Source organism: Prionailurus viverrinus, chromosome F2, assembly GCF_022837055.1.
Source record: "Prionailurus viverrinus isolate Anna chromosome F2, UM_Priviv_1.0, whole genome shotgun sequence".
Taxonomy (NCBI): domain Eukaryota; kingdom Metazoa; phylum Chordata; class Mammalia; order Carnivora; family Felidae; genus Prionailurus; species Prionailurus viverrinus.
Genome location: NC_062578.1, coordinates 23,939,046 through 23,952,760, shown reverse-complemented (window position 1 = coordinate 23,952,760; position 13,715 = coordinate 23,939,046). Strand labels below are relative to the sequence as shown.

Here is a 13,715-nt window from a genome sequence, read left to right as displayed (position 1 = left end):
TTAATTCTTTTTCTTAATCTGATTGATATAACTAGAACTTCCAGAACTAGGTTCAATAGAAGGGGCAAGATGGACATTCTTAACTTATTTCTGATCTTAGAGAATAGCTCTTAGTTTTTCACCACTGAATATGATGTTAGCTATGGGCTTGTCATATATGGCCTTTATTATGTTGAGGTATGATCCCTTTAAACTCATTTGTTGGCAGTTCGTATGAGTAAATGATGAATTTTGTTAAATGTTTTTTCTTCATCTATTGAGATGATCATACAATTTTTATCCTTCTTTTTGTTAACGTGGTATATAACATGGATTGATCTGCAAATATTGAATCATCCTTGCATCCCCCAGAATAAATCCCAGTTGCTCATGGTGAATGATTCATTTAATGTATTGTTAAATGAAGTTTGCTGATGTTTTGTTGGGTATTTGCATCTGTATGCATCATATCTATTGGCCTGTATTTTTTTTGTAATGTCTGTCTGGTTTTGGTATGAGGGTAATGCTGGCCATGTAGAATAAATTTGGAAGCTTTACTTCCCCTTCTATTTTTTGGAAAAATTTGAGGAGACTGTGTATTAACTCTTCTTTAAGTATTTGGTAGAATTCACCTTTTGAATGCATCTAGTCCTGGACTTTATTTTTGGGGAGTTTTTTGATTACCATTTCAATTTCATTACTAATAATTGATATGTTCAGACTTTCTATTTCTTCTTGGGGCACCTGGGTGGCTTAGTCAGTTAAGTGTCCAACTCTTGATTTCAGCTCAGGTCATGATCTCACAGTTCGTGGGATGAAGCACTGCATAGAACTCTGCGCTAAGCCTGCTTGGGATTCTCTTTCTCCCTCTCTCTCTGCCCCTCCCCTGCTTGTGCACAAGCTCTCTCTAAATAAACAAACATTGAAAAAAGATTTTCTATTTATTCCTGATTCAGTTTTGGAAGATTATATGTTTTTAGGAATTTATCCATTTCTTCTAGATTATCCAATTTGTTGGCATATAATTTTTTGTACTAGTCTCTTTTAATCTTTCATATTTGTGCGGTGCTAGTTGTTCCCCCATATTTCTATTTTTTCCTTTCATTTTTTCTTAGGAGTCTGGCTAAATGTTTATCAGTTTGATTTTTTTCTGTTGTACATTTACTCGCTATTTCCTTTATTTCTGCTCTGATCCTTATTATTTCCTTCCTTCTACCAACTTTGGACTTTATTCCATTTTTCTAGTTCCTTTAAGTATAAGGTTAGATTGACATCTTTCTTGAGGTATTGTAACCTGTATTGCTAACCTGTATTGAGATCTTTCTTGAGGTAACCTGTATTGCTATAAATTTACCTCTTAGAAGTGCTTCTGCTGTATCCCAAAGATTTAGATCACTGTGTTTTTGTTTTCATTTGTCTCCGTGTATTTTTTTATTTCCTCTTTATTTGTTGACCCATTGGTTGTTTAGTAGCATGTTGTTTAGTCTCCACATGTTTGTGGGTTTTTCCTTTTTTTTTTTTTCTTATAATTTCTGGTTTCACACTGTTATGGTCAGTTAGGATTTTAATCTTCTTAAATTGAGATTTGTTTTGCAGCCTAACATGTGATCTGGCCTAGAGAATGTTCCATGTGCACTTGAAAAGAATGTATGTTCTGTATATAATCTGTTAAGTCCATCTGGTCTAATGTATCATTCAAAGACACTGTTCCCTTATAAAGGGACAAAATGACAGTAATGTAATAACAGTAGGAGACTCTAACACCCACTTGGGTAGATCATCCAGGCAGAAAATAAATATCTTAATATTTACTTTATGTATTCAGGTGTTCCAGTGATGGGTGCATAGATGTTTACAATTGTTATATCCTCTTGTTGGATTGATCCCTTTATCATTATGTCATGCCCTTCTTTGTGTCTTGTTACAGTCTTTGTTTTGTCTGATGTAAGTATTGCTATCCCAGCTTTTTATAAGTACATATCTATCAATAATTACCTTAAATAATCTAAATGCTCCAAAAGACAGAGTAAAGGGATGGATGGAAAACAAGACCCATTTATATCTATATGCCTACAAGAGACTCACTGTAGACTGAAAATGAAGGAAAGAGTAGGAAGATACTCCATGCAAATGAAAGCAAAAAACAAAAATAATAAGTCCAAGTAGCAACACTTTCTTGAAAGGCAGATTTTTTCATATGTAAAAATAACATGATTATTGTAAACAATCCTAAAGTATTTAGAAAAAGAAAAAAAAATCCTGGGACTACAGAGTCAAAGACAACAACTGCATTGTCATGACTTTAATGCTTACAGAAAATGCTCACAGCCCCTGTGAAGAGACTCCAGGAAGTTTGAATGACCCATTGAGGAAGTTGCGTTAAAAATGTCATCTGCAGGTTCTATTCTTACTTACGCAGTAGATGCTTTATTAAATGTCAGTTTATTAAATAATTTAAATATTTTAATATACTAAACGGACTCTTGTCTGTTTAGTAGAGTATGTACTCTATGTTCTAATTATGCCACATAATTTGAATATGCAGATTAATTCTGGTGTTATCACCAGTGCTGCATCAACCTGAATTTCACCTCCGTGTTCTGCAAGCAGGCAGGAATGATGCAATTATTAGAGAAGTCAGAACTGTTTAACTTTTATAGCTATCACAGTAGTATAAATAATGGTAAATGTTAACATTTTCAGCAACAAATAATCTTTTCCCCTGGGAAATGAAGTGTGCTCATGCTTAATCCAAGCCTTGTCAATATTTTTAAAGGAAAAGAAACAAGAGGAATGGCTAATCTGACTAGCAGAAAATGCATACAGATAGCCCTAAGGAACAAGCCTTTACGCCTTGCTTTTATTTTCTTACCTTCCCTTCTGTTGTCAATTTTTCCCCAGGCCCAGATTATATCAAACAGAGATTTCAGGAAGGTGTAGATGCTAAAGAAAATCCAGAAGAAAAAGTACCAGAAAAGCCACCTACACCAAAGGAATCTCCTCATTTTTATCGCAAAGGCACGACACCCCCCAGGTCTCCTGAAGCAAGTCCCAAACAAAGCCACTCTCCCCAGCCCTCCTCCCCGAAACCCACGAAGAAGCAGAACCCTAGCTCAGGGGCAAGACTCAACCAAGACAAACGGAGTGTGGCTGATGAGCAGGTGACAGCCATCATCAACAAGCCTTTGATGTCAAAGCCTCCCACGAAGGAGGTGGGAGCCATGGTGCCCCTTTCCAAGTACTCTGGCCGCCACCACATCCCTAACCCCAGTAACGGGGAGCTGCATTCTCAGTACCACGGCTACTACGTGAAACTGAATGCCCCCCAGCACCCCCCGGAAGACATGGAGGAAGATGAAGGATCGAGCCAGTCTTCCTCAGCGCTGGTGCACAAGCCATCACCCAACAAGTGGAGTCCCCCCAAATCTGTGACAAAACCAGTTGCCAAAGAAAGCAAAGCTGAGCCAAAAGCTAAGAAGTCTGAACTTGCTATACCAAAGAATCCAGCAAGCAACGATTCATGCCCTTCTTTGGAAAAAGAAGCCAATTCGGTAAGTTGTGCAAGATGTGTTTTTTCTTTCTTTTGGTTCTTTTCAGGTAGCGGTGTAGGATAACTTGCATCTCGATGACAGCTCGGCTAGCGAAAGTTCTGATGAATGAACATAGGACTGTATAGGGTAGAGCTTAGCATGTTTGTAGCCTAAGACAGCAAAGAACTGTCAGAGCAGAAATTCCTCCCTGCTGGCTCAGCCACCCACCTTAGACATTCAGATAGCCGAGCTATTGGTGTGTCACATGTTAGCAAGCCTTTACCCACATTTCTTGGTAAGTTTTGTGGTCACTTAGTTTGAACTGCTTTAACAAAAATGCCATAAACTAGGTGGCTTAAACAATATTTCTTTCAATTCTGGAGGCTGGGGAGTCCCAAGATCAAGGTGCCATAGACTTGATGTCTGGCAAGAACACAATTCCTGGTTTGTAGACCGTCTTGCTGTACGTACCCTTACATGGCTGAGAGAGAAATAGCATACTCTGTGGTGTCTCTTCTCGTGAGGGCCCCACCCTCATGACCCAGGGCCCATCTCCCAAAGGGCTCCCCTCCAAATACCGTCACATTGGGAAGTAGGGTTTCAACATACAAATTTTGGAGAAACACAAACATGTAGTCCTTAACTGTAGCTAATAAAGGAGTCATGGGACCCTGACCAGGGCCAGCACCTCTCGGAGCCCTAGCTGGGAAGAGGCTTTTCCACTACCATTCACTAGGTTCTTAGCCCTGCTTTCGACCCTCGCGAAACACATAAAGGAATGGATGGAAAACAAGACGTATCTGTATGTATATGCGTACAAGAGACTCACTTCAGACCTAAAGAGACAGACTAAAAGTGAAGGAGTAGGAAAAGCTACTCCAGTCAGCATCTTTAGAAAAAAGAACATCTTTGGGGCGCCTAGGTGGCTCAGTTGGTTGAGTGTCCGACCTCAGCTCGGGTCATGATCTCGCAGTTTGTGGGTTCGAGCCCTGCGTCAGGCTCTGTGCTGACAGCTCGGAGCCTGAAGCCTACTTTAGATTCTGTGTCTCCCTCTGTCTCTCTCTCTGCCCCTCCCCTGCTCATGCTCTGCCTCTCAAAAATGAATAAACATTAAAAAAAATAAAAAAGAAAAAGAAAAAAGAACATCTTTTCTAGCTATTGCGAATTATTCCCCTAAATACTTAGTTTGGATTTTACTCAATTAGCCAGGCTTGGCTTTGCAACTAGAACATTTTCTTTTCAACTACTTGAGAAAATTGCTTTGGTCTTCTAACTTGTCAGAGATTTCAGTTTCCTGGTAAATGCTAGTTTTATTGTCAGTTTGGAGCACTTAAGGTTTTTAATTCTTCAACCATATTATTGCTAATGTCATTTGATAAGCATGTAGAGATTTATTTGTTCAATGATATAAGGAATTCATACTTTATCAAATTCTATAGAGTTTATAAAATCTGGAAGCTGACCAGCTGATCTTTTGACCTAGTCACATGTTTTTTGGAACAAAGGTGTTGCTTGTTAAATGTAGCTTAGGGAAGAAGCCACAGCTGACCCAATACTTAGTAATTTCTGAGACTTTTCCGTAAATGTGCAGATTAATAAATTGGGCAACAAGAATATAATACCACTGTAAGTTTTTTTTTCTTCTGTCGGTTAAGTTTAACAGGGTTAAACTGTTTACAATTAAACAGTAACAATGTTAAAAAATTGAAATTCATCTTTTTTATTAACTTACCTTTGATGTTTCTTAGGTTTATTTTGCTAATATTTACAAACACCAGTTCTCATCTTTTTAATTAACTTACCTTTGATGTTTCTTAGGTTTATTTTGCTAATATTTACAACACTAGTTCTCATCTTTTTAATCATCTAAATATAAATTAGATTAACTGCGTTAACTTCCTGAGAGTCATCCTCCATGGGGATAAATGGTTTTCAAAACAGACTAACTCTATTAGTGCTGGTTTGCCGGACTTACAAGGGTGAAATTCAAACAATGCAAGGCCATATACAGTGTCTTGTAAACTTTCTTTAAAATGTTACTAGTGTGTGATAAATTCACCACCTCCTTGTTTAGAAAAAGTTATCTTTTTTACTTCTGTGCAGAACCATCTGATTCTTGGAGATAGCTGGGCACCCTCCAGCTGGGTAGGTCGGTCTCTAGGGTCCCTTCCACGCCTTAAGGTACATGAGGCCTAGCACTCCACAGCCTCTGTGCGTGACAGGAACCAGAAGTCAAGAGTGCCTTGGCACCTCCTTGTGAAGATTTTAACAATTAACCTTCTTTTCCTGATAATAACAGAAAGCTGCCTTTCACACTCCTGGTGACTGTTTTCCTGACAGTTAAGAAGTGATAAAACCGTCATAAAGGTAGTTAATGAACCACCTTTAGAACAAAGGAATAGTGCATACAATTTTGACATAGACACTGTATAAGCTAGAGGTTTACAAATAACTTGAAAGCTCATAGGATTATTCACAATAAAGCACACACTGGACGGAAAATCAGACTAAATCGGTGTTCCTGGTGGGCAGCTGAGAGATCTGGTTTGAGTCAGAATTGCCCATTTTTAGGCTGGTTGGATACACTGGAATCTGGACTTTTAGTCACCAGCCTATTGACTGAGACAGTATAGGCTGGTGGCTAAGCGTGTGGACTCTGGTGCCAGATTTTCTCTAAGTTCAAATCCCAGTTGTGTTGCTTCTCAGCCATGGGCCCTGGGGCAGGTTTCCTACCTGTTCTGTGAGTTGCTCTTCTCCACTGGTATCATAGTGTTGTTGAGGAGATTAACGGAGTTAGTGCTTCCTTCCACAGTTCTTAGCACAGCGCCTAGCACCTGGATAGGTGCTCAAAAAACAATGGTTATTACAGTTTCAACACTGTAGTTGCTAAAGCATAAAATAGTTCACAAATATTCCAATAGATCTGGACCCATTCTTAGGATCACCCTGGATATTGATCTTCTAGAAATAGAGAAAATCTTCTGGGACACAGGCTGACACTAAGCAAATAAGAGAAGGGAGGTGATGCCAAGGGATTACTCTAGCATCCCTTCTCAGGAAACATGTGACTCCTATGGGCCATGGTTGCACATGGACTAATGTCCCAGGGAAACCGTTCTGTGTGGTACCAACATTTTTGTAGGATTTTGCAACATTGACAACTTGTCGGAGCCACGAGAGACATCTTCACAGCCTTATCAAACAGACCAGCAAGGGCTCTCCTAAGCAGGAATCTTGACTCCTTCTGAGAACTGCCTGCACTTGTTCTTACCCTTTACTCTCTTCCAAGTCTATTTTGAAATTTACCTAATCTTGCTTTTCAATTGTTATAAAACTTTAAGGCATCCCTTGAAGTTACACACATGCTGAAACCCTAAAAACAGTAAATACGTAAAAACTTGGCTATTAATACTAAATTGTGTGCTTTCCATGTTTTTAGAGAAGTTTTAGATTTAACATAAACTGTAGTAGCTCACCAGACTATTCCTCACAGTTTTAAAACAGGAATAGTCTTTTGAAGGAAAAACGGTAAATTTCTTGAGCTAGAACTTCTTTCCACATTTTGCCGTCCTACACTTTCTTTTCTAACTGCCTGAAAGTTCTTCCAATCAAGACTTGCACTTTGCCGGCTACAGCTTCTTTTATTCCACCTGTTTCAGTCAGTCTTGAAAAGCAAGACTGATTTTTTTTTTTTTCATTTTGCTATTTTAAGCTACAACTGGCTACCACAGTCATGTTTATGAGACTTCACCTTAAAGCTTTCCACCCCGTGCCCAGCCTAGGTATCTGAAGAACACAGAGGTCACGTCTCAATATCTACCTATTAAACATAGCATCCCAGAATTTATCTTCCACCTGGTTGCTGTTTGAACTTTTTATGCCTGGCTCACCCTCATCTTTACCGGGTCATCTTTAAAAATGGCTTCATAAATGGAGTTGTCCTAGTTGGATAAATAAATACATGTTAGGTGTTCAATATATACATACGTATCCATCCAAAAATGCTAACCAATTCAAAAAGATAAATTCAGGGAACTTGTACGGATTTATGAAATGGGAAGTAAAAAGTCCAGACTCACCTTAAACTTTTGAAGTTAGATTCACCAAAGGCACTTTCTCTGTTAGTCTGCTTTTCCTCGGTCCACTGTAAAACACTGAACTCTACATTATGTTGTTCTGACCCCATATACTTTTCCTTGCCTTTCATATCATGGTCTTTGGGAATTATAAATTAAATCCCCTGACTCAGAAGAGTTAAGTGAATCCAAACTCCTTAACATACTCCTGAGCAAAATCTAATCAAAGTTTGTGATAGTAATATCATTTCCTTAATTTCCATGCTGAGTTACAATGTTAAAAGATTATTTCAATTATTTTCTGAGGTATAAATGTTTCTTACATTATACATTTTAGGTTAATCATTATTGATGAGTTACATAGATTAGGACCCTTCTAGTAACTTAGGACCAACTGTTCTTCTAGAATAGTTGTATTCTATCAAGATTTGATGTTTTTTTCTGCTACCATGAAATCATAGGGTATAGATTAAAATGCCATTTTTAAGAACTTGATTAGAAATTAATTATTTTTAAACCAAGTCCTGTGGCTATAATAGGGATGTGGGGAAAAAAGGGGGCCCTGAAGTAGACAAAGTTTAATTTTAGTTCTGTAATTTGTTTAAACTGGATGAGTAACCTCGGGCAAGAAACTTACCCTCTCAGAACTCTGTGAAATGGAACTCCTAATCACCTGTGAAGAAGAAATAACCTACCCAGAAATGCTTAGCCCACTGCCTGGTATATAAAGACGTGCAGTAAATGTTGCTTTTTCCTCCCGTTTACTTGGGGTTTAGGAACTAGGGTTTTTCTTCTTCCTAATACTCCCTATCTCAACCCGTGTTTACTTCCTTTTCTCAACCACCCTGACTTTACTAATCACCCTGTTCATCATTTAAGATGATGAATTCATAAGGTCAACTACCACACCCACAGTACCTGGAAAAGTACCAGATGATAGTAGGTGTCCATAATGGAAACCTGAATGAATTGGACAATCCGTATGTGTGGGCACACAATGGTGATCAATGCAGGGCCACTGTGGAACTCAGTCTAGGACAAAGACAGAATTTAACAAGAAGTGACAAAGTATGAAGTGTCAGGATGACAACGACCAGGACACTCTGACCTCTGCCTCTGAGGTTGTGGGCCCATCTGGGGAGGAAACCTCCTAGAAGGGTGTATGACCCAAGCTCTAGACCTTGTGACACGAGCAGTGGACCAATGACAGTTCCAGTCTTCCTTACTTAACACCCCCCACCAAAAATCACACAACTGTTTCCTCATCTGTGAAATAAGAATTAAAATACCGACGCCACCCACCTAAAGCCAGTTTAGAACACATTTAATACTACTTAAGAATTAGACTCTATTTTAATAGTAAATACCAAGATCATGTCTCTGTAATAAAAATGGCCAAGCATGAGCAGCTCTGAAAAGATGGGTCATAAGGTTGCCTTTTGTTTAAACAAGTAAACAAAGTTTGGGTACCTTGGCTAGCTGGTATTTGTTGTAGCCTTATTTATCAAAATAGGAGTCTGCAGTTCATCAAATAGAACTTGATTTCCGAAATGTTGTGGCTGTGAGAAAAGACGTAAAGAATTAGACCTGTAAAATAATTTCTGCAAGTGTTCAAATTCCCGCTCGCAATTTTTACTTCCAGGATGTGGTGGTGTCGAAAAATACGACCAGGAAAAAGACCCTCATTTTGAGTTTTCCTAAATTTTTCCCGAGAGGCCTCAGTATCCTAAAGATCTTATTCTTACTTTCCAACTGCCTTCATGAAGAAACAATTCTTCCTCATCTAAATTATGCCTTAACAAAAAGTCATGCCCACTTTCCATTAGTTCCTGACCCCAGTGTGGCAAACTCTCTCTCACCCAGACTGTTGTCGAATGTTTTGAGGTGAATGTTGAGATTATTTGTAAGTCATTTTCTTAGATTAAATCAAGACTGGAGTCATTTCATAGTGAAAGTGCAGAGACGGCTCCATCTAAATACGGCTTATGCTATTTTTAGTTTATACTTTTTGGAGCTGTTGTCATTTGTTCATGCCATATTTACTGCAACGGGGTTGAGTTTTTTTGTATTTTTGGTAATCGATTTTATGAGCTAGTTTACATATTGATGTTAACATGGAAATGTTATGCCTTGTTTTGTTCTGTTCATTTCCAGGGCCCTAATTCAGTCATGATTGTCCTTGTCATGCTGTTGAATATCGGGTTGGCCATTCTTTTTGTTCACTTTCTAACTTGATTGGAATTAGGAAAGGTAAGAATAGCCTTAATTTCTACATAAAAATCACAGTTTCTAACGTTCTTTTCCCATATTCAAATTTATTTTTTTTTTTTTAACAACTGCATATTGTCCTTCACTTTCATTTTGGCTGTGCCTGAATGTGATTCAACATAGTTACTTAATGATATAACTGTTTTGACCCCTCAGTGAAGTCATGACAACTAGCGGTGTTAGCCCACACTTCCCTGCCGTGGCGTCATCAGCCCTTTAAATGGCACACCCCAGTCAGACTCAGACTCAGGGAAGGAGGCTTGGAATTAGGATGGGATCGCGAAAGAGATGACACTTGGAAAATTCAGCCAGAGGACCTGTTCATGTTCCCCTGGGAATGCTTTGTGGCTTTGGGGTCCTCTGGGAGCTGAAGCAAGCAGCCGTGTTGGAGAGCAAAACTTAATAATCATTCTTTTTTAAAATCTGCTGAAGCAGCCCCATCCGGCGAAGTTCTTGGCATTGGCTACTCCATCTGTCCTAGCAGAGTGTGACTAAACTGGAAATGTATGGAGCTGCATTTTTTTTTTTTTTTTCTTGATGGAAGTCAACAGCTGCCTTACTATTTTGCCATCGGACGTTTTTAGTAGGGAGCTGGGGAAACGAGCGACTGCCCGAGGAATGCGGTCGGAGGATTGTGTTGCTGTGGCCACAGTTCCAACGCTCACTCCTGTCTCATTGGAAGAAATAGGTAGCAGCATCACTCACCAGTCTTATGCCGTGACCTGCTGCTTTAACATCTCCTGGAATGTTCTGGGAGAGAACGTTTCGTTGGCTTGTGCACGACTATGTTCATTTTTGCCGTTTATTGAAGTAGGATGTATAGTCCTCTACAATGTGTGGTCCCGGCTGGATGAAACACACTTGTTGCATCTCAAGGAAAAGAAACGACACAATTCTAGAGAAGATGTGTTCATTTCGATAGCAATACATCATTGTTTTCATGTCATGCAGTCTTCCAAAACCTGTAACAGGCTGTTTAAAATTTAGCGATGTGAAGGCATTATACCTTCCTAAGAAAAAAATTGAAATATTTTTAACATTACCGAGATGAATTATTTATGCACTTAGGAGGTGCTAAATTTTAAAAGCTGAAAGACAACAGAATTCTAAGAAGTATAGTCAAAGTATTGCATGGATTGCAGTAATCGGTGTTTAAAGGATTCAGTTTCATTGCTGACGTACTTTACAACCAAATAAAATCTTGTCAGTGACTATGTTAATTCCCATGAAAGTTAAGCAAGATGCTATTAATAACTGCTCTAATCTTTTTTTTTTTCCTCCAACTTAAATTTTTGTTGAATACATTCAGGTAGAGCATAAAGCTTTGTTAAACCTCTGCTTCTCGATTTTATGCCTTTCGTGTCCTTCAAAGTCCTTTCGTAATTTTATTTCACATTTTAAAGGTTTAGACGTTTTTATTTAAATATTTGTCTTTTGCAGTCCTTTGTTATTCTGACATAATCTGATTTTTTTTTGCTGTTTTATAATTTATCCTTTATTACTCAAACGCATGCTTACTTAGAGACACTACGTGGTCTTTATAAAAATAATTATTTAAAAAGAAATCAGGGGAGGAAAGGTATCTTAAATCTCTGTAAGACATTACATCGTGGAGAAGGAGCTAGCTATTCCTAAATATTTTTCACAGTCTGCATGGTTTAATCAGATTCTTGTTACCTTGTTTGCTACCTTTTCAATGCAGAAGAGACAATTCACAGGTTAGCACAGGTGTGGACTGAATGCTTTGTCCCCTGCAGGGCAGTAACCCAGTGGTGTTTCTTGCAGAAGTGCAATATATTGAGAATCCTGGGTGTGACCGATATGGAATAAAGAAGAAAGCAGAAAGAGAGCAAATGAAAATTACAACTTGTATATTTATTTATTTTTTACATTTTGCTTTGACTTTTAAATTTAGGAAGTACGTTTTTTTAGCCAAGAAACGTTTCAGCTCCTGTGTCAGTCTCCGTACACTCACTGCGCCTTCCTAACCCCATAGCTCTTGATGCTGGGAAAGCGGATTTTTTTTAAAAAATAAAACAAAATATTTAATCTTATTAAGTGTTTATTTAAAACGTGTAATGCTTTGGAAATAATGGGTAACAGATAACTAAAGGATATGTTTATAAAGTCAGCATGTTCCATTTATAAATATGTGTATGATTTATAAGCTTTTTTAAAAACAAAGCTCAAATTGTTGGTATTTTTCTAAAATGTGCACAGCTGTATTTTACATGAAAGGCTCTTTCTAATGGGTTGTTATACTGTACTCTACATTTTGGACAGCACATGAAGTCTGCCAATGTACTTAATAAAACATGACCTTGTTTATTTAAAGTTTCTTGCTGTGAAAAAGAACTCCCTACCTGTGAGTTCCTTTATTTATAATCCTTGAAACCAAAATGTATAATGTACAGTTTTCACAACTGTATCTGCTCTAATAAAAAAAAAAAGTTGGTTATTAATAAAGTTGCAGGTGTGTTTCCTTTGTGAGTAAATTATGTGGAATTTTTTGATGGTGGTTGTATTAAAAGAAAGATCTGCTGAAAAATTAACAATAGAAATGGGGTGTAAAATGCTCAGAGAAGCCACATCGTTAGGAGGTAGGTACTCATACCGTGATGTTATTTCTTTCTGCATTTCTTTCTTCCCGGGTGTTTCAGATAATTTTGTAAAATAAGATTCGTTTTTCTGCTGAGTGCCTTCATTATTTGTATTAGGGCCTTATCTGGGGTTTTATGTCTGCTCCTGTTTTTAAGGAAAACCCAGAGTTGGAGTAAATTCCCCTCCTGCTTGGGTACTTTTCAATTAATTAAAGTTTTTGGATCATTGTGCCCCAGATAAATTAATGTTTCGCTGTGGCCCCTGTTTAGACACATTTCTGGAAGCTTAAGCACACTGTGCAATTGAATAAGCTTACTGCCACTGGAATTTCCAGCCCCCGGGCTCCCTTTGAGGCTGTCCGATGCTGGCCTAGGCAGCCTTGACGCACCGCGAGCTGCCAATGAGGTATATAATAAAAGGACCACCTCCAAAACGGCTTCCCAGGGAGCTGCTGTGGTGCTCTTAAATTCCCAAATTAGTCACTCCTGTTGAAGGCTAAGGTATTGGAGACCCCAACATAAATAATGCATAAAGTTATCGCCTCTTAAGTTGTAACAGATTTATCAACTTAAATGATTAATCTCCTAGTAAATCCTAAAAGAATGGAACACAGAACACACTGTTTTGGAGCAGGCGGCAAAGGTACAGGGTGCAAGAAAGATTATTGATTCCAGTTTCATGTCCAAACCACAAGTTTTGATGGCCGAAGCCAAAGCTGGGGTGAAGTCTTTGTGGTTGGGAAATCTGGAAAATATTCTACATGCCCTTTTAATGCAATAGCTATTTCGGGAGCTATGGTAAGCAGGCTCCCCAGGCATACGCTCAGTGCAACTCGCGGCCCTCCTCCCATGCTTCGGAAACTTGTGTAGCCTCCTCTTTCCAACTTACTATGTGGCTGTACACGTGGCATATTTCGCCAGTACAGGAACCCAGCAGTTCAGCAGGCTGAGTTTCATGATCCCAGGTTTGTGGTCCAGCATTTCCTTCGTACCCCAAAAGTACTGAAAAGTACTTCAGTGTTCTGCACTAGCCTCTATAGGAGTCTCATTTATGGGAGTAGGAGCAAATAACAAAACATATAGAATAAAATGACTACTGCTGAATGAATGGATATGGATAAAATTCTGGCTACGGTCACGATTAATTGTGGATTTTTCTCAAGCCCAGACCCTGGTTTCCTCATTTGTAAAATGGACATAACCGTAGCACTTAGCACACACTTCGCCGCGTGGTGGTGAAGGAGAAATGAGCTCATTCATGT

General features: G+C 38.6%; 1 protein-coding gene across 3 annotated transcripts in view; it reads left to right on the top strand.

Moving 5' to 3' along the window:
* Nucleotides 1–12,281, top strand: part of JPH1 (junctophilin 1) — an 83,564-nt gene extending 71,283 nt beyond the window's left edge. Inside the window, exons 4-6 of one of the 3 annotated variants that reach the window (XM_047842934.1) lie at nt 2,881–3,530; nt 9,740–9,835; nt 11,639–12,281. In XM_047842934.1, coding sequence (XP_047698890.1) covers nt 2,881–3,530; nt 9,740–9,820 — 731 coding nt within the window. In that variant the 3' untranslated portion in view covers nt 9,821–9,835; nt 11,639–12,281. Of the gene's footprint in view, nt 1–2,880; nt 3,531–9,739; nt 9,836–10,009 lie in introns of all 3 variants that reach the window. The other 2 variants (XM_047842933.1, XM_047842932.1) reach the window with 2 other exon arrangements.
* Nucleotides 12,282–13,715: the final 1,434 nt, after the last annotated feature.